This window comes from Abramis brama (assembly GCF_963993115.1).
Source record: "Abramis brama genome assembly, chromosome: 23".
Lineage (NCBI taxonomy): Eukaryota > Metazoa > Chordata > Actinopteri > Cypriniformes > Leuciscidae > Abramis > Abramis brama.
Genome location: NC_139985.1, coordinates 19,507,438 through 19,525,559, shown reverse-complemented (window position 1 = coordinate 19,525,559; position 18,122 = coordinate 19,507,438). Strand labels below are relative to the sequence as shown.

The following is an 18,122-nucleotide window of genomic DNA, read 5'->3' as shown; positions in this document are numbered from 1 at the left end:
TTGTAGGATGCAGCCTTCCGTTTGAGAAACACACTAAGACTCAAAACAACCTCTGTTTGTTTGAGCTTCCTAAGCAGCCCGACAAAGCAACAGCGGCTCAGCCAATGGAGTGAGTTTGTGGTGGAGTTATTTGTTTGTCAATCAAGGGAAGATGGGAGGAGTGTTCGGGGAAACCCTTTTGAAAACCGTCTCTAGTTTTGCACTTTTGTTTGGTGCAGATATTGCACAGTCGAAACAGAGACTACAGAAAAGAAAAGAAAACTACATGAATTAATTTACAAGTCTTTCATCTGTGTGTTTTGACCGCAGGGCATGAGACCTGTGTCTTGCCAGAGAAACTTTTCATCTGCTCTATAGCTCTAGCAAACTCTTTTTTTTTCCGGGTACCTTGTGTTCTCAAAACCAATGAAAAAGCAGGTGAAGTCAGATTCACTGTGTATTTTACTTATCCACAAGTACAAATTCAATCCTGTAAATCTTGTGAGGCCACTACGTACTGCCAATCAAGCAGCATTCTGGGAAATAACACATCCTATTAGCTCACATGTTCACTTATCGGATCGATTCAAAACCAAATGTATCTTGCGTAGGTTTTAACCAGCACACAATGCTTTGTCCTCATGTTCTCATCCTTCAATGAGCCTCTGATGCCATAAGAGCACAGAGATTTGAAATGGAAATGAGGAATAATCTTTTCTGCTCAGGCAATGGTAATTTTCCCCCCTGAAATTAAGAGATGAAAAAAACATGCCCTGCTCCAAGCTTAAAGCATTCGACAGCACTGAGAAATCTGTGTTGTAGAAGAGAGGGATAGTTCGGCCTTTATTTCTTCCTCTGCATGTCAGTCGTCAGCCGATCAGCACGCTCCAAAAGTGTCATTTACTCTGAAATCTTCTGAGGTTTCGAGCAGATCTAACGCACACCTCTGTCAGCACCGGAGATAATGACACAAGATAAGTTAGTGAAGGTACTGAGCCAAATCAATATGTAAAAACTGAAGCCTCTCTGCCACCGATCGCTAAAGCAAACATCACTTACTCACATCAGACTTAAAGGGGCTCTGTGGAAATGATAAACATTTGAGCTCTCTATTGGCTCTTTCATATGAAGAATGACAGGATGGTATCACCACCATGATCTCAGAAGATTTGTTTGATTTGATAATGCATCAAGTAATTAATTAAAGAAAAATGTAATTTGGTAGTACATGACAGGCAGGTTTGGAGGTTTGATTGATTGGCACAAATATTTTATGACTGAGCTTTAAGAAAGACCTCATGAAATGGCGTTGAGGGTAGTTTTATTATCTATTTTTTGAAACAGGAAGCTGGGATATTTCAAAGTCAGTAAACCATGATTTCCTACTTGCTAGTCAGAGGCAGGTGGAATTAGTGGGAAGGACATTCCTATTCTAGAGAATGACAGAATTAGTACACACCCATGAGTGCAAGATGATGTCACCATTTTTTTGTCCCGTTCCCCTGTAAGATTTTAAATATAACGTCATTGCATAGGAAAAGTATCAACGGCCCCTCGCTATTATCCAAATAAAACCATCATTTACAGACAAAGTGTTCAGATAATGACGTTAATAGGCTCTTATTTATAAAGACTTTTTTTATACTGGTTGAAACTCTCTTCACATTATGATAGCAATCAATAAAAGAAGTGGTCTAAATATTAAAACATATCTTCTGTGGAAGTCTCAGGGCCAAAAATTGCTCGTCCAATCATTGCATTTGGTCTGAATGTCCTGATGTCCTACCTGCATCCAACACTGTACAATATCCTGTACAATATCAAAACAAGCTATTTCTAGAGCATGATTACATAAATGTATTTTTTATAATGAGGTGGATGTTTTAATCTATGAAACTTGCAGGATGTTATAAAGACCTCATCAAAAGATCAAGGAGAATTAGATTTCTCATTTTATGAACCCTTTAAATTTCTGAATTAAAAATCTTTGGATATTTTTTAGCAGTATGTCAGCTGAACTTAATTATTTATTTTACCATTTATTTATTTATCTGAGATTTATTTAGCCATGTGTGAGATAATGTGCAGTTTCATTACTGAAAAATACATTAATTTCTCTTTATATATTATGCCTTATTTATTTGCTGTATCACTTAATAATCTCCATTTAACAACAATATAACTGTATCTAAAAACATCTAGGTGAAATCTAAATGTAACATTCAACCACAAAATCCAGTCAACACATTTACATTCACATTGCTTGGATAACACCATCAAACAGCTCAAATGTATGAGATCGGAAAGTGACACTGTCAACCATGAATTCATTACATGCTTCTAATCTGGTTAAAAGGATTTAACTGATATAGGAATTATACAAATACATATTTATTAATTTGTTAATCATAAAACAAAATGACCCAGTTCGGTTTTGGGCCACCTCTGAAGATTTCTTGCACTATGCATGCACCCTGGTTCATTTTTCTTTTCACTTTCAATTAAACTGAAACCTGCTCACCTCTGTAACAGCAAAGACTCTCTTTCCGCACGGCACAACCTTGTACCACTTGTCATGCAGCATGTCCATGTAGCCATCTGACTTGTAACGGCTGATGAATTCAGATATGTTGGAGGTGAGTGGCGAGTTCTGGGGCAGTCCAATACCATAACCTGAAGGAGAAACAAAACCACTTAGCTCATCCAATTCATCAAAACACCACCAGAACAAACAGAATATGCTACAAAGGTTCATTAAACTGCCTGTTTAATGATCACAAATTTCATGTTTTGACAAGGTGAGTCAAAAACACAACACGTTACTCTACACTTTTTCACTAAAAGCCTCTCAAAGGCTGTTTCTCAATTCCAAGAACGCAAAGAAAGGACTTGCGTTCTCATTGAGACCGGTCTTGCGAGGCTACCTTGAAAGAACAAACTCGGAAAGAAGCGAGGACACAGAACGCATCTTTGTGAGAATTGAGATGTCCTGCGATCTTGCTGCTTAACTGACCATCTCAGCAAATAGCGATAGCGACCAAAGCACAATAAATACAACATAACATCACAAACAAATGTCACAACCTATTAAACATTTCTTTCATATTATTGTAGGCATTGTTTGTTTTTATATAAGTTTATATCTTTTTTAATTTTACCGTGTGTATTTATGAAAATGAGTAGCCTATGCTTTACCTATGCTTTGTCAATGTTAAGATTCTTTTTAATATTCCAATAAAAATACTGCTGCTTTCTTAAGGTCTTTATCACTTTATTAAAAATGAAGTAAAAGAGATGGACAAATGTTTACTTTCACGAGCTGTCACATATTTTGAGCTTGCAGCGGGAATCGGCTTGCAAGCCGAAATGTAGTTTTAAGAACTTTTCAGTCGAGAATGTAGTTGATTAAAGCTCAAATATGTGGTTTATTTATAAAGATAGCACCTATTTTAAAATTGTATCCGACGTTTTCGGAGTCTAGTCTAGTCTCGAGATATAATTCGTTCTTGCGTATATCTAACAGGTGATCTTTGGTCTCTTTAATCTATAATTTGTTCCCTTGCAAATCTTTTGTCTGAGGGCAGAGTGAAGTTTCATAACTTTATATATTTAGGCTATTTAACTTTAACGTTGTAGCCTACTAGAGAGGTGACTTATGTTTTACTGAATCGTTTGCTTTATTTCTTATTGTATAGCTTCTTATACCTTTTAGGCTACTTATTCTTTTATAATGGCTATTATTGATCATTAAAACTGACATTTAACAAAAAGGGTTTTGTCATTTTATTTTATATATTTAAAATATTTATGTACATTCTCTTCACTCTGTGTAGGCCACATGTATAATAAAATATATATATGAGTGACACTATCAAGAACGCTGCTGTTCCATTTGCAGAATTACCAGACTTGAGTCCTTCCATCCTCGGGAATTCGTTCTCCTGAGTCGAACTTGGCAAGTCCGAACTACCAAGGATGCAAGTCCAAAGTCTGCGTACTTGGTATTTAGAAAAGGCCTGCATTCGATGCATCCTCGATATCAAGGACACATCCAGGCACTTTCATGCGTCCTCTGTATGACGGTTGATGATGACGTAGTACGAGAACACAAGGGCTTTCTCACTCACTGCTCACACGCTGATTGATTGCTCCTGTCTGCCTTGCTGCTGGTTTGTGTCTGTATGCTACGTGTAGCTTTCTGCTTTGAATCTCTATTTACTATCATTCCTTGTTGTTTATATTGCTAAATATAACTTCTCAACATCAACAATTATTAAATATTGTCTGATATTGCCTATCACATTAATTTGACATCGCTAGCTTTTATCTAAATCATTATCGCTAGCACAACATGCAAGTATCTCGCTAGCCTGTTAACCTGCCATCATGCGCGGTCGCACCTTTTACGAGTCTATTAAACAACTGTGGTAAGTAAGATCAGGATCAACAAGTATCAAGAAGTAGGATCAACAAACACAGTGAATAATGTCTTCTCCTGTTATTGTCGCTTGCACTTTGTGTCACATGTATAGTATAGCCTTCTCTGTCAGCGGTGAGGACTACACATGACGATAAATGCAGGGAGATAGTCAGGCTAACGGAGAAGATTACCAAACTGGAGACACGCATCCAAACTTTAATCGAGGATAGTAAGAATGCAAGGGCTTTAGATACTGCTTTGGATGCGACTAGCTTAGTGAACTCTGGTCATTGTTCGGTTCCGGCTGTAGAGCCCGTGCAGCAGGGCAACTGGGTGACCGTGAGACTCTGTAGTCGTGGGACAAAACACTGCTCTTCCGTTCTGATTACCATAACAAATAGATTCTACCCACTCAGTGAAACACCAACTGTGAATCCTGCTGAATGTGCCCTAGTTATTGGCGATTCTATTACACGGAACGTGAAAATAGAGACACCAGCCACCATAGTCACATGTTTGCCGGGAGCCAGAGTGCCTGACATCAAAGCAAATTTAAAAGTGCTAGCTAATGCAAATTGTAAATTCTCTAAGATTATTATTCACGTCGGCACTAATGATGTTCGACTTCGCCAGTCGGAGATCACCAAAATTAACGTTAAAGAGGTGTGTGAACTCGCAAGTATGATGTCAGGCACAGTAATTTGCTCTGGCCCCCTTCCTGTTCGCAGGAGTGATGAGATACTTAGTAGACTGTCCTCACTCAATGGCTGGCTGTCTAAGTGGTGTCCGCAAAATAATATAGAATTCATAGACAATTGGAAAAGTTTTTGGGGCAGACCTGACCTGTTGAAAAGAGATGGTATTCATCCCTCCTGGGATGGTGCTGCTCTTCTCTCTAGTAATATGGCACATAGTCTTAGAGCTCAAACATGAATTGGGGCTCAGGTCAGGAAGCAGTCAGACTGGCTAAACCGACCGTCTGCTAGCTGTCTCACATCACTGAGGTCAGATAAATCACATCACATAGAGACTCTTTCATCTAGATATCATCCAGAGACTGTGTCTGTTCCCTGAATTAGGACATACAAAAAACTGCTAAACCCATTTAAGGGTAAACATTTAACTGATGTTCAACAAATAAAACAAATATTGCTGAATATTCAATACCTTACTTCACTAAAGCACTTATTGTTAATGATATGATTACAGATTATAACCTAGATGTGCTGTGTTTGACAGAAACCTGGCTAAAACCAGACGATTACATTACTTTAAATGAGTCCATCCCCCAAGATTACTGTTATAAACATGAGCCTCGTCTGAAAGGCAAAGGTGTTGCTGTAATTTATAGTAATATCTTCAGAATGAGAAGTCTTGTTTTAAATGTAATTCTTTTGAAGTGTTTGTGCTTAATGTAACACTATCCAGTGTAAATGATAAATCACGTTTGAGATTTGTGCTGGCTACTGTCTACAGGCCACCAGGGCACCATACAGACTTTATCAAAGAATTTGCTGACTTTCTATCAGAGTTAGTACTGGCTGCAGATAAAGTCCTAATTGCTTGTGATTTTAATTTACATGTAGATAACGAAAAAGATGCATTGGGATTGGCATTTAAAGACATTCTGAACTCTACTGGAGTTAGACAACACGTGTCAGGACCTACTCATTGCCGAAATCATACTCTAGATCTAATATTATCACATGGAATCAATGTTGATGCCGTTGAAATTCGACAGCCGAGTGATGCAAATTATGCAAATTAGGCTTCATGAATAAAATTACATTTTGACTAAATTACATTTCTGTTTCAGTTTTTATAAGGGCCAGTTCACCAAAAATTTTATATATTTACTCACCCCTCAAGTCAAAATCACAGCTGACAGCTGTGGACTGACATACTGTAAGGGTTAGTAAACAATTACAGTTTTAGCTTTTCATTTAAGCTGTGTCAGAAATCAGACACCTGACGTCGGAAATGTGGACAAAAAATGTGAGAGCAAGGATGTATGATGTAGTGACAGGAGGGGTGTGTCATTCTGGGCCGTCTCACAGGTGAGATATGATGTGGTTGGGGCTTAAAGGAGAAGTTCACTTTCAAAAAAACTTTTGCTGATAATTTACTCACCCCCATGTCATCCAAGATGTCCATGTCTTTCTTTCTTCAGTCGCAAAGAAATTAAGGTTTTTGATGAAAACATTCCAGGATTTCCCCCCATGTAATGGATTCTATTGGGACCCAAACGGTAGAAGGTCCAAATGACAGTTTAAGTGCAGCTTCAAAGGGCTTTAAACGATACCAGACGATGAATAAGGGTCTTATCTAGCGAAACGATCGGTCATTTCCAAAATAAATAAAAAAGTTTAAGTTTTATAAGCACAAACGCTCGCCTTGCTCTGTTCTGTGATGCGCGTTCGTGACGTCACGTAATACGCAATTACGTTGAAAAGGTCACGCTTGAAAAATTTCTGTCCTGAAGAAAATGTTCTTTTTGGCTTTTTAATATTAAAACACCCAGGATACGCACACGAAATGGGCATTTTAAACGATAAACTGACACAAATACATTTGAAAATGTGTATATGGTCCTCCTTCCGCACATTTGTAAACGCGTCAAGCGTGACCTTTTCAACGTAATTGCGTATTACGTGACGTCACGAACGCGCATCACAGAACAGAGCAAGGCGAGCGTTTGTGCTTATAAAACTTAAACTTTTTTATTTATTTTGGAAATGACCGATCGTTTCGCTAGATAAGACCCTTATTCATCGTCTGGTATCGTTTAAAGCCCTTTGAAGCTGCATTTAAACTGTCATTTGGACCTTCTACCGTTTGGGTCCCAATAGAATCCATTACATGGGGGGAAATCCTGGAATGTTTTCATCAAAAACCTTAATTTCTTTGCGACTGAAGAAAGAAAGACATGGACATCTTGGATGACATGGGGGTGAGTAAATTATCAGCAAAAGTTTTTTTGAAAGTGAACTTCTCCTTTAAGAGTACTATCATTCATATGTCATTGATAGACCTGTGTTCCTAGTGGAAGACAGGCATGAATCTCATTCAATCAGCACACACATGGGAGACGAATTGAAATAAGAAATTGGACGACAAGCATATGGTAATTAGCACAGTTAGGAGTCCTGCACAGCCCAGAAGGATCTGATTAAACTGAACATACTATTTTAGCCTAGATGGCCAAGGAAGGGTCAGTCCTGGAAATGGAGAAATTACAGCTAGGACAAAATATAGGGAAATATCAGCAAAAAGGAGCAAATATACTAGAACAAGTCGGTGGGCTGTTTTCCCTCAAGCTCTCTGCAGTAAATCTGTCACTCGACAGGCCCCACTGGCCCCTAAGTGGCTGACAGATCACAGATATTCAAATGTTGACATCTACACATTTTATCACTGCCAAGCTGCAACATGTACACACACAAACACAGGGGCGAATTCACTAAATAGTTGCTCTGCTGTAGCTGCATCTCGGTCTTTAACCATTCATTAACAAACCAGGTGCTGAAAGAGCACTGCGTCATGTGTAATTAAGAATTGCCAGCTCTACCTAATAAGCGACATAAGTGGTTGCATATAGGGCCCTCGTGGCCACCAGGGGTTCAACATTAATGCTTGGTAATAATTACTTTGATAAAGTTTGCTTGTGTCTATGGAAGCTTGTGTGCACCACTGAATAAAAAAATAAAAAAGGCAATTGCGAGATTTTTATCTCACATTTAACTTGCAATTCTGACAATTCTAACATAAAATTTTACAAGAGACATGCCCTAACTCACAGCTCCAAAAAGTTTCAAAGTTTCAACGAGATTCTGAATTGTGACTTTGATTCTCAGAATTGTGCATATATAAACTCACAATTCTACTTTTTTCTCACACAAAGTCAGAATTATGAGATATAAACTTACAACTGCGAGAAAGAAAGAAAGAAAGAAAGAAAGAAAGAAAGAAAGAAAGAAAGAAAGAAAGAAAGAAAGAAAGACAAGACAAACTTCACTGCGACCAGCGGTGGTCGCTTCAAGAGCATTGCATACTGCTTCCTGCAGTTCTAAAAGAGCATTGCTGCACATTGCAGACTTAAATATAGGTCTTGCAAGTTGTGCTGCAACCATTTCCCTGTGTGCTTCAGCACTTTAAAAGAGCTCATTTGTCTAAAACAGCAAGCACGGTTGTGACAATGCATCTTTTTAAAGAAATCATTCCACCCGTGTCTTTCTGGATTGCATTGTTTCCTGGCTTCGTCTGACAGTCACGATCGCTGCCTTTGCGTGTCTGGGCTTAAAGCACTCTGTGGTGGCTTTCATGGATGAGTCATGTACCCATTAAGGGAACATGACCATCTCGATGCTGCGGTTGAGACGTTTGCATTCTCAACTGTCTCAACGACTATCAACCATCTTGCAAGAGCAGTTGTGTAAACACAGGGACCTGGTGCTCCGGCAGGGAAAAGAGCAAACTCTCCCCTGTGCAGAGGATCTCTTTTCTATGGAGCTGGACTCGATCAACATAACAACATGTCTCACGAATGAGCATGCATAGTCAGTGCTCAACTGCCTGAATTCATTCAAGGACGGGACGGCAGTTCCACTAAAAGTATTTCAGACGCTCCTGGGGCATATGGCATCCGCATCTGCAGTCACACCGCTCGGGTTGCTTCATATGAGACTGCTTCAGCACTGGCTTCACGGCAGAGTCTCGAGATGGGCATGGCAGCGCGGCATGCACCGGGGGGCAATCACCTCGGCCTGTCGCCCAACCTTCAGCCTGTGGTCAGACCTTGCAGGTATCGCTTCATTCGCACATTCTTGCATGTGCGTGCACAGGAAGTAACATCTCCGTTCCCTCCTTCCCTCCCCAGACGTTCCCTTTCAGTCAATCAGACTGAATACGTCAGAATGCCTGACAAATAGGGATCCCTACCAAAGCACCATTCCTGTTCCTGCTGTTCCTTGGATGACACAATAGTAACCCAGTTGTTTCTGACACCTGCTTGTCACTGACAATGCAGAAAGGAAGTCAAACATTATTTACATGTTTTCAAACAGTCATTAAGAGTTTTGTTTTTTAAAAAAAGTTTACTATTATACATTTTTGCATTTTAATCTAGACTAAAACATACCAGTCCCAAAAAAAGAGATTGGTCTCTATTGTAGGTAATTTCCCATTGGCAAAATTGGCTAAAATCACTGCTTCATAAGTGTGCTTAATAAGTAAATATATCTTCATATTTATATCTTAAGCATACATAAGACAATTTGGGAAAAATTAAAATAATAATGTCAGTGTAGGATGTGTATATTGGGGAATGAGGGGTGATTAGCTTTTGAAAATCTGCTTTGGGCCCACAAAATGTGCTGACTGAGTGCCGACTGAGTCTGATTCACAATAGTCAGAGCTATATGCCTGTTGCAATTTACGCCTTGTAGTGCACTTCAAATTTAAAAACAATGTACAGATCATTTAATATTAATGAAATATAAGGCCACTTAAGTGTAAAGTGTAAGAAAGTTAACTTTCTTACCAGTTTCTTAACACACTTTTTAAAAAGTGCATTTTTGTAATAATTATCAGTCGCAGGGGCAGCAGTCTAAGCAGAGATGCCCAGACTTCCCTCTACCTAGACACTTCCTCCAGCTCTTCCGGGGCAATACCGAGGCGTTTCCAGGCCAGCCGGGAGACATAGTCCCTCCAGCATGTCCTAGGTCTTCCTCGGGGTCTCCTCCCGGTGGGACGTGCCCGGAACTTCAGGAGGCATCCGGAACAGATGCCCGAGCCACCTCAGCTGGCCCCTCTTGATGTGGAGGAGCAGCGGCTCTACTCTGAGCTCCTCCCGAGTGACCGAGCTCCTCACCCTATCTCTAAGGGAGCACCAAGCCACCCTGCGGAGAAAGCTCATTTTGGCCACCTGTATCCGGGATCTTATCCTTTCGGTCATGACTCACAGCTCATGACCATAGGTGAGAGTAGGAACGTAGATTGACCGGTAAATCGAGAGCTTCGCCTTGCAGCTCAGCTCCTTCTTCAACACGACAGACCGGTACATCGACTGCATTACTGCAGAAGCTGCACCGATCCGTCGGTCAATCTCCCGTTCCATCCTTCCCTCACTCGTGAACAAGACCCCAAGATACTTGAACTTCTCCACTTGAGACAGGAACTCTCCACCAACCTGAAGCGGGCAAGCCTCCCTTTTCCGACTGAGAACCCTGGCCTCGGACTTGGAGGTGCTGATTCTCATCTCAGCCGCTTCACACTCGGCTGCAAACCATACCAGTGCATGCTGGAGGTCCTGATGCGATAAGGCCAACATGACAACATCATACGCAAAAAACAGAGAGGAAATCATGTGGTCCCCAAACAGGACACTCTCCGGACACTCTTTCTAGACACTCTTTCTAGAAATTCTGTCCATAAAAATGAACTGAAATGCCACCTTATCGTGGTGGAGGGGTTTGAGTACCCGAATGATCCTAGGAGCTATGTTGTCCGTGGCTATATGCCCCTGGTAGGGTCTCCCAAGGCAAACAGGTCCTAGGTGACGGGTCAGACTAAGAGCGGTTCATAAACCCTTTATGATTGATTTAAGAACAAGGGCTGTGACATTGCTCGGCATGGCGCAGCTGGGGCCCCACCCTGGAGCCAGGCCTGGTGGCTGGACCTCCCCCCATGGGGCCCGGCTGGGCTCAGCCCGAAAGAGTGACGTGGGGCCGCCCTTCCGTGGGCTCACCACCTGCAGGAGGGATCATAAGGGGCCGGTGCTTAGTGGATTGGGTGGCAGTTGAAGGCGGGGGCCCCGACGACCCGATCTCTGGACACGGAAACTGAAAATACAACATCTACTTTGAATTAGAGATTTCAAACAAAGGCAGTAAATAACACATTAGAGGATGTGTTCCAGCAGAGTCTTCACTGTAGCTCCTGCATGAATCCACATGAACAACATCTTCCTCCTCTTACATTGAGCTCCACCATTTCTGTTTTTCACAGTGCTCTTTCTCCATTTGTCTCTGTTGACCTCGTCTCCAGCAACTGCAAAATAATTGCAAAATAATAGTTTCTAAACTAACTGTTGTCTCTCTTTGGCTTTTTTGCCACAACTGTGATTGAGTTGGGCCAGCTGGGCCTTTCCGGAATGAAACTATGAATACTTCTTCCTCATAGCCTCATTATACATCTTTTGGGATACACTGTAAGAAACTGACTGTGAAATCCACAGTAATTAATTGGCAGCAAGTGACAAGTAGCTTACAGTAAAAGTATTCATAGTAATTAACTGGCGGCAATTGTCAAGTAACTTACTGTAGAAGAAATAGCCATATGTTCTCTGTTTTCATTTACAGTAGTAACCATGTAACTGTAAAGTAAAACTCTCTAATTTGCAAGTACTGCTTTTTAGTACTGCTTTTTTTTCTTTTGCTTATTAGACAGGACAGTGTAGCAATTGACAGAAAAGTGTGGGGTGGAGAGAGGGGAATGGGATCAGCAAAGGACCACGAGGTAGGAATTGAACTCAGGTCACTGGAGGCACAATTGCACTATATGTCAGTGTGCTAACCATTAGGCTATCAACACCAACTAGTTCTTAATGTTTAAGTGCTGTTTAATTAAATTGTTTCAGCCAAAATAAATACATAAATAAAATAAGTAATGCATATTACATGATTTGAATATGAATATACATTCATTGACAGTCACAGTTAAACAGCTCATCATTATAACAAGCTTCATTTTTCATTCTTCACTTATTGCTAGATGTGTTGAAAACAATAAAATCTCTGTGACCTTCTGGTGATTTTTGAATTTTTTAAAAGTTTTATTAAAGAATGCATTTGCTTCCTGTATTCTCTATTCAGAGTGAAAATGTAATTGAATTGCAATCCATTTAAATGCAGTAACTGGTTGGCAACCCAGCTGCCATTGTACTGTGTTTTCCTTTTCTATATACATAATTGATTATTGAGTTTTCTACAACATTGGTAATTACTGTGATTTTCTACTGTACATAATTGGTTATTGCTAAAACCATTGCTGGATGGGGTGTTTGTGTGTGTGTGTGGTGGGAGGGGATTATTTATTAAGAGTTAGATATATGGGAGACCAGAGCTGTTTGACACACATTTTACATAAAATATTTCACTGGGGAGGTATATTTTGAAAGTAGGATTGTTTATTTATATGTAGTTTATAATTATTCATATATACTCTTTTCTAGTTTTGACTAAATATAGCTATTGTACAGTTCCACTGTTATTGCCCAAAGATACGCGTCATAACACATGTTGACTTTTTGGGGGGCATTAATCAATATTAGTAGGAATACTGCTAGAGAAACCACAATTGTCCCTCTACACCAGTAAAGGACCAGGTCTTAATTTCTGTGAAATAATATGGAAAGAAGAATGAAGTTGGGAAGAGAGGATACCTTCAAATTATAAATCATACATAGATATGTTCTCTAATGGCTCTGTTAAAAAAAAATAAAGCTATAGTATTAGACTATTTTGAGGCTGTTTTGTGAAACTTCCCTGGCTCTTTTGTGATGCACACTTATTTAGTTTAGTTTAAGTTTTGACTAACAAAATAAAGCACATGTAAAGTACTTGCTTATAATTTTAACTGTATTACTAAATATTTAAAGTTTATATATTATTTTAAATGTAAAAATTTGTTTTGCATGTGAAAAAAAACAAGTTTGCATGCCTGTAACTCAAGAGGTAATAAAGATATCTTAAAAATCCTTTTAGATTTTGTTTTTCAACAAACATTTATTTTGGTCTCTTCATTTTAAAGACCCTATATGGTTCAGTTCCAGAGATATAGAGATTTTAATGCAGTTCCATGAGTAAATTGGTAAATTGTACACATTTTCAGTGTAATTTTCACTCTAATGCTAAAACTATGTGAGACAATTACTTTATAAATTAATACAATTTAAAATAATCGTAATTTTGAACATAAATCATTACTATGGTTACCCTTTACGTCTGTCTGTGGGTTTTGCAATATTTAACCAATGAGAAGTATTAAAAAGAGCTTGTGATCAAATCTCGTAACTCCATTGCCTCCTCAAACTGTCAGTCAAACCTCATAACATCTCTATCCTGAATGAACTGCCATAAGCAGTTTGGAGTGTCTCTGCTTTTTTACGGTAAATACAGAACTGGTTATTTGAGTACCAGTACAGCATTTTCTTTACTTAAGTAACACTTTATATATAAAGGGTAATCTTTTATGTATTTGAGGAGCGGAGAATGCTTCTTGGATTTACCTTTGAGTCACAGCCAAAATAGCCTGTGCATAGCTCTTTATTATAAAGTGAGATTTTGGCCAAATGAACAGAAAAAAACGTCTGCGCTTACTATCGTAACCTCGGTTCCCTGAGAGGCGGGAACGAGACATTAGCTACACTGCGGCCCGGGAACTCCTCCCTTCTCCACTTTTGTTGAAATCTTATGGGCTAATGCCAGCTTGGAACAGCTGGCCAATTGTCGCAAAGTATGCAAATACTGACAGGCTCGCGGGCAGTATAAAATACATGGGCGCGACAATTGCGTCAGAATCACAACTGAACGCTGCACAGCTGATTGAACAGCGAACACGCCCACTAACGCAATGTCTCGTTCCCGTCTCTCAGGGAACCGAGGTTACGATAGTAAGCAGAGACATTCCCTTTCGAGAGCGGTAACTCTACATTGCGTAGCTATGCTGCGGGAACTGTATTAAATCCTGCCGTGAGAGTAGTGAAGATAAGCTACACCAGCCACGGAAGAGACAGTCAGCCAATAGCCACGCTGCTAGGAGTGCTTGCATCTGATAGGCGGAACTAGACCAATGAGATATCATCCTATCAAAATTTGCATATACAAACGCAATGAAAGCGAAGGCTGCACTGATCCAGGACAGACAAACACAATAAGCACTCAAGCATGAAAGTAAACACAGTGTCAAAGGGGTTAGCGGTAACAGCTGTATTAAACACTAGTAGCCATATACACAGAGTCATAGCGGTAACCACTGCGTACAACTAGAACAGTTCACAATACATGAGTAAGGAACTTAACTCACCGAAAGCACTTGAGATGCCACAGACAGTGCATCCAGCTTGTAAAATCTGGTGAAGGTGTTCTGAGAAGACCAGCCAGCAGCAAAACATAAATCCTGGATAGACATACCTCTAGACCAGGCCCACGAAGAGGCAACAGCCCTCGTCGAATGAGCTCATATGTTAGTGGGGGACAACCTTCCCCTGGCACGCGTAAGCCAGCTCAACAGTGTCCACAATTCAGTGAGAAAGTCTCTGTTTTGAGACAGTTGACGTCTTTCCCTTAGTACAGCAACCAAAGCACACGAAATGCTGGCCCCACTGAAAAAAGGTGGCCGCGCGATTCACATACATCCGCAAAGCCCTGTTAAAGGGCAAGCACTCTGAGTGTCAGTGTCACGCGAGGATGACAGCTCAGATGAGAAACATCCTGTGCTTTAAAGCGTGTAACGTTAGAGAGAGACTTAGGCACGTAGCCCTGTCTCGGCCGGAAAGTAACACTGCAGTCGCCGGGTCAGAAACAGATAATATCACCGTCCATGAGAACACGTGTAAGTCTCCAATGCTCTTAGCTGAAGCAAGGGCATGGAGCATAGCCGTTTTTTTTTTCTTTCTTTTTTATCCAGGGAGAGATTATCCAGTCGAAACCAAGAGCTCGAAAGGCGGTAGAGAATGAGCCCTCAAAACAAGAGCTAGATCCCACGGCGGCACTGAAGGCGGCCGTGATGGACATAATCTCCTCGCTCCCCTGAGAATCTGACCAATGCCTTCCGACCAATTGCCCGTAACCGGGGAACAAAACAAAGCAGTAATGAAGGACCCATATAGTCCTTCAGCGTGGGTGCACTCACATTATTTTCCAGTCTGTGCTGCAGGAAGCGCCAAAAATTGGACATGGTGGGAACCATCGGGTCAACATCAGTGTCCTGCCACCATTTACACCAATCACAGAGTAGAACAACAGTCAATAGCGTTGCTCCTCTGGGAGTACTCACAGCTGATAGGCAGGGCCAAACCAATGAGCTGCGGCATAAACACATATCAGTATACATAAGCACAGTGTCAGCAGCCGAAGCGGCAACGACTGCGCAAACCCGTAGTCAGGACTCAAGACTAGGAGATAATTTAGGATAATCACTCACTGAAAGCACTGTTCTGTGAAGATCTGCCGGTTGCAAAACATACAACCCTAAAGACGCACCTACATGGCCCATGAAGAGTCGATAGACCTCTACGAGTGAGCTCACATGTTGGGGGGGGGGGGGGGGGGGGTCTTTCCTCCTGAACATGCACTAGTGAAGTGCTAGATTGATGGGTCTCGGGTCCAGTATCAGACCACCAGACTCCAGGACTCCAGAGTCCTCCATCCCTCTTGGGCACCACAAAAATAGCGGCTGTGCACTTCCATTCTCAGAACGGGGCATTTTGTGGCAAAGTCAGTGACAGACCCACGCCTGATGGTCTGCGTCTGGACTGAACAGACCACAACTTTACCACGTGCTCGTGGACGTCTTGGAAGAACGGAGTCCTAGCGGCGGCTCGACTGGAGATTCCAGACTTACTTCCTTATTACCGGAACATTTCGCATCGAGTCCAGCTCGCCCGCGAAAAGGACCGGCGCGTGGCGACGGCAGAGGACTATGGCCCCAGGCCTCGTTGTCACCGTCATTTCTAGGTGGGGGAGGGCCCACCAGTGGCTCGCTGGCGGCAGTGGGCCTCGACCCCGTAATAGCAAAAACCCTCTCGAGTGCGTCAATTTAATTTTTGCCAACATCACAATATGAGGTAAATCCGGCCCTGTACAGACCCAAGTAAGGAAACAACTATAGACAAAGAGAGCACATCACAGAAGACATCCACGATGACAGCAAAATGCAAGCTTCAGGTGTGCATTTGTGGTTGGGAGAAAATAACATCAGAGAAGGGCTTGAGGATTCACCAAGGGGAAAAAAGGTTCTTGAGAGAGCAGAGACAAGGGCCTCACATTGACCAGTACTTCTTACAAGGTAACTGGTCAAATCAGTCAAGTGAAGCACAGTGACAGGACACAAACCAAAGTTTGCATAGCATCAGCACCCCTGTTACTGGAGAGAGAGCTACTAGCACAGAAATGTGGGTTCGAGGAGCCAACGCAACCACAAAGACATCCAAGGGAAAAAAAGATTGAAGGTCGCAAACCTGGTATGAAGTGTCCCAAAGCTGTTAACAAAAAAGAATGGGAAACAATTAACAGTGATCTAACGCAAATCTTGGAGCAACAAGTAGGCACAGCAGTGGAAGCTTGAAAGTGGAACCTATGGAGAAGAGCACTTCAGAGTGGCTAAAGGGAGAAGTGGAAAGAACCACACCAGCCAAATCCAGAAGGCAGCAAGAGATTGAGAGGCTAGTCAAAGAGAGGAGACAGAAGAAAAAACAGTGGAAAAGAGCCTCTGACGCTGAGAGGTTGATGTTGAGCAACTCTGCAAAAGGCAGAGAACTTGATGAAATGGTGCAAGAAGAAAGAACAAGCAAAGACCCTGTTGTAATAAATACCCTTTCAAGTTCGTCAAAGACCTCTTCGCAAAAGAAAAAAAGTGGAACTCTGAAAACATCAAGGCAGGAATTGGAGAAACACCTGGAAAACATCCACCATGACACAAAAAGGCATGAGCAGATAGTCATCCCACCTGTCATCGCACCAATTCAACCACCTGAATTCAATCTGGACACTAGCCCTCCTAAATTGAAAGAGGTAGATAACACGGTCTGGCGAGCAATAGCAGCATAGGTTCCGAGATCTAACGGAGTACCATACAAGCTCTACAAGAACACACTGGACATCCTACGCTTTCTGTGGAGCCTCATGAGGGTAGTATGGCAGATGCAAATAATTCCCAAGGCTTGGCAAAGAGCTTGCGGCTTGCTAATACCAAAAGAAAAGGGTGCATCAGACATCAGCCAATTTCGGCCAATCTGCCTTTTCAACGTCGAGGGCAAAATATTTTTTTTGCATCGTAGCACCGATGCTGTATGCCTTTCTGGAAAGAAACAAGTACATTGATGCATCTGTACAGAAAGCAGGAATTCCAGGATTCTCTGGCTGCTTAGAGCATACAAGCATGATCTGGCAGCATCTCCATAGTCAAAAAGGGTGCTTAGAGAAACAAGGTTCTGCATCGGGTGACGACCCAATACCAACAGTGTCTGAGCAGCCTGTCTAAAGCCTAGGCAGATGGTACAACTCAAGCCTTAAGGTCAAAGAGCAGGTGCAACAACCAAGCAAAAGAGATTGCTAATGGCCTGGACAACATCAACAAGAAATGGGGAAATTGAATCTCTGTTACCAACACTTCAGACTCTTCCCCTGGACAATGGTCACACTGGCCAATACATACTCTCTGCGAACCATCACTTCATACGCAAAAAACTGGCTCGGTGTCTCATGATGTTTAACTAACATCAGCCTCTATGGCAAAGTGGAGCCATGGAACTACCTCTCACTAGTCTAACCGAGGAATACAAGTGTTCTAAAGTAAGTAAGTAGTTTTTCATAGGTGCTTGTCATTGCATTCAGCAGTACATTTTAACCCTAATTAAAGACAGTAGTAATTATGAAATTATATCTAAAGATGTACTTAAGTCATACTTCTGTCGGCCAAAAGCGCTCTAAAGTTCAAATAAATG

At 41.4% G+C, this 18,122-nt stretch overlaps 1 protein-coding gene across 1 annotated transcript in view; it reads right to left on the bottom strand.

Annotated features, from left to right (window-relative positions):
• Nucleotides 1-18,122, bottom strand: part of grin3bb (glutamate receptor, ionotropic, N-methyl-D-aspartate 3Bb) — a 112,704-nt gene that overhangs the window by 14,236 nt on the left and 80,346 nt on the right. The window contains exon 6 of the mRNA XM_084100767.1: nucleotides 2,501-2,652. Within this exon, the coding sequence (XP_083956893.1) occupies nucleotides 2,501-2,652 (152 nt within the window). The remainder of the gene's footprint in view (nucleotides 1-2,500; nucleotides 2,653-18,122) is intronic.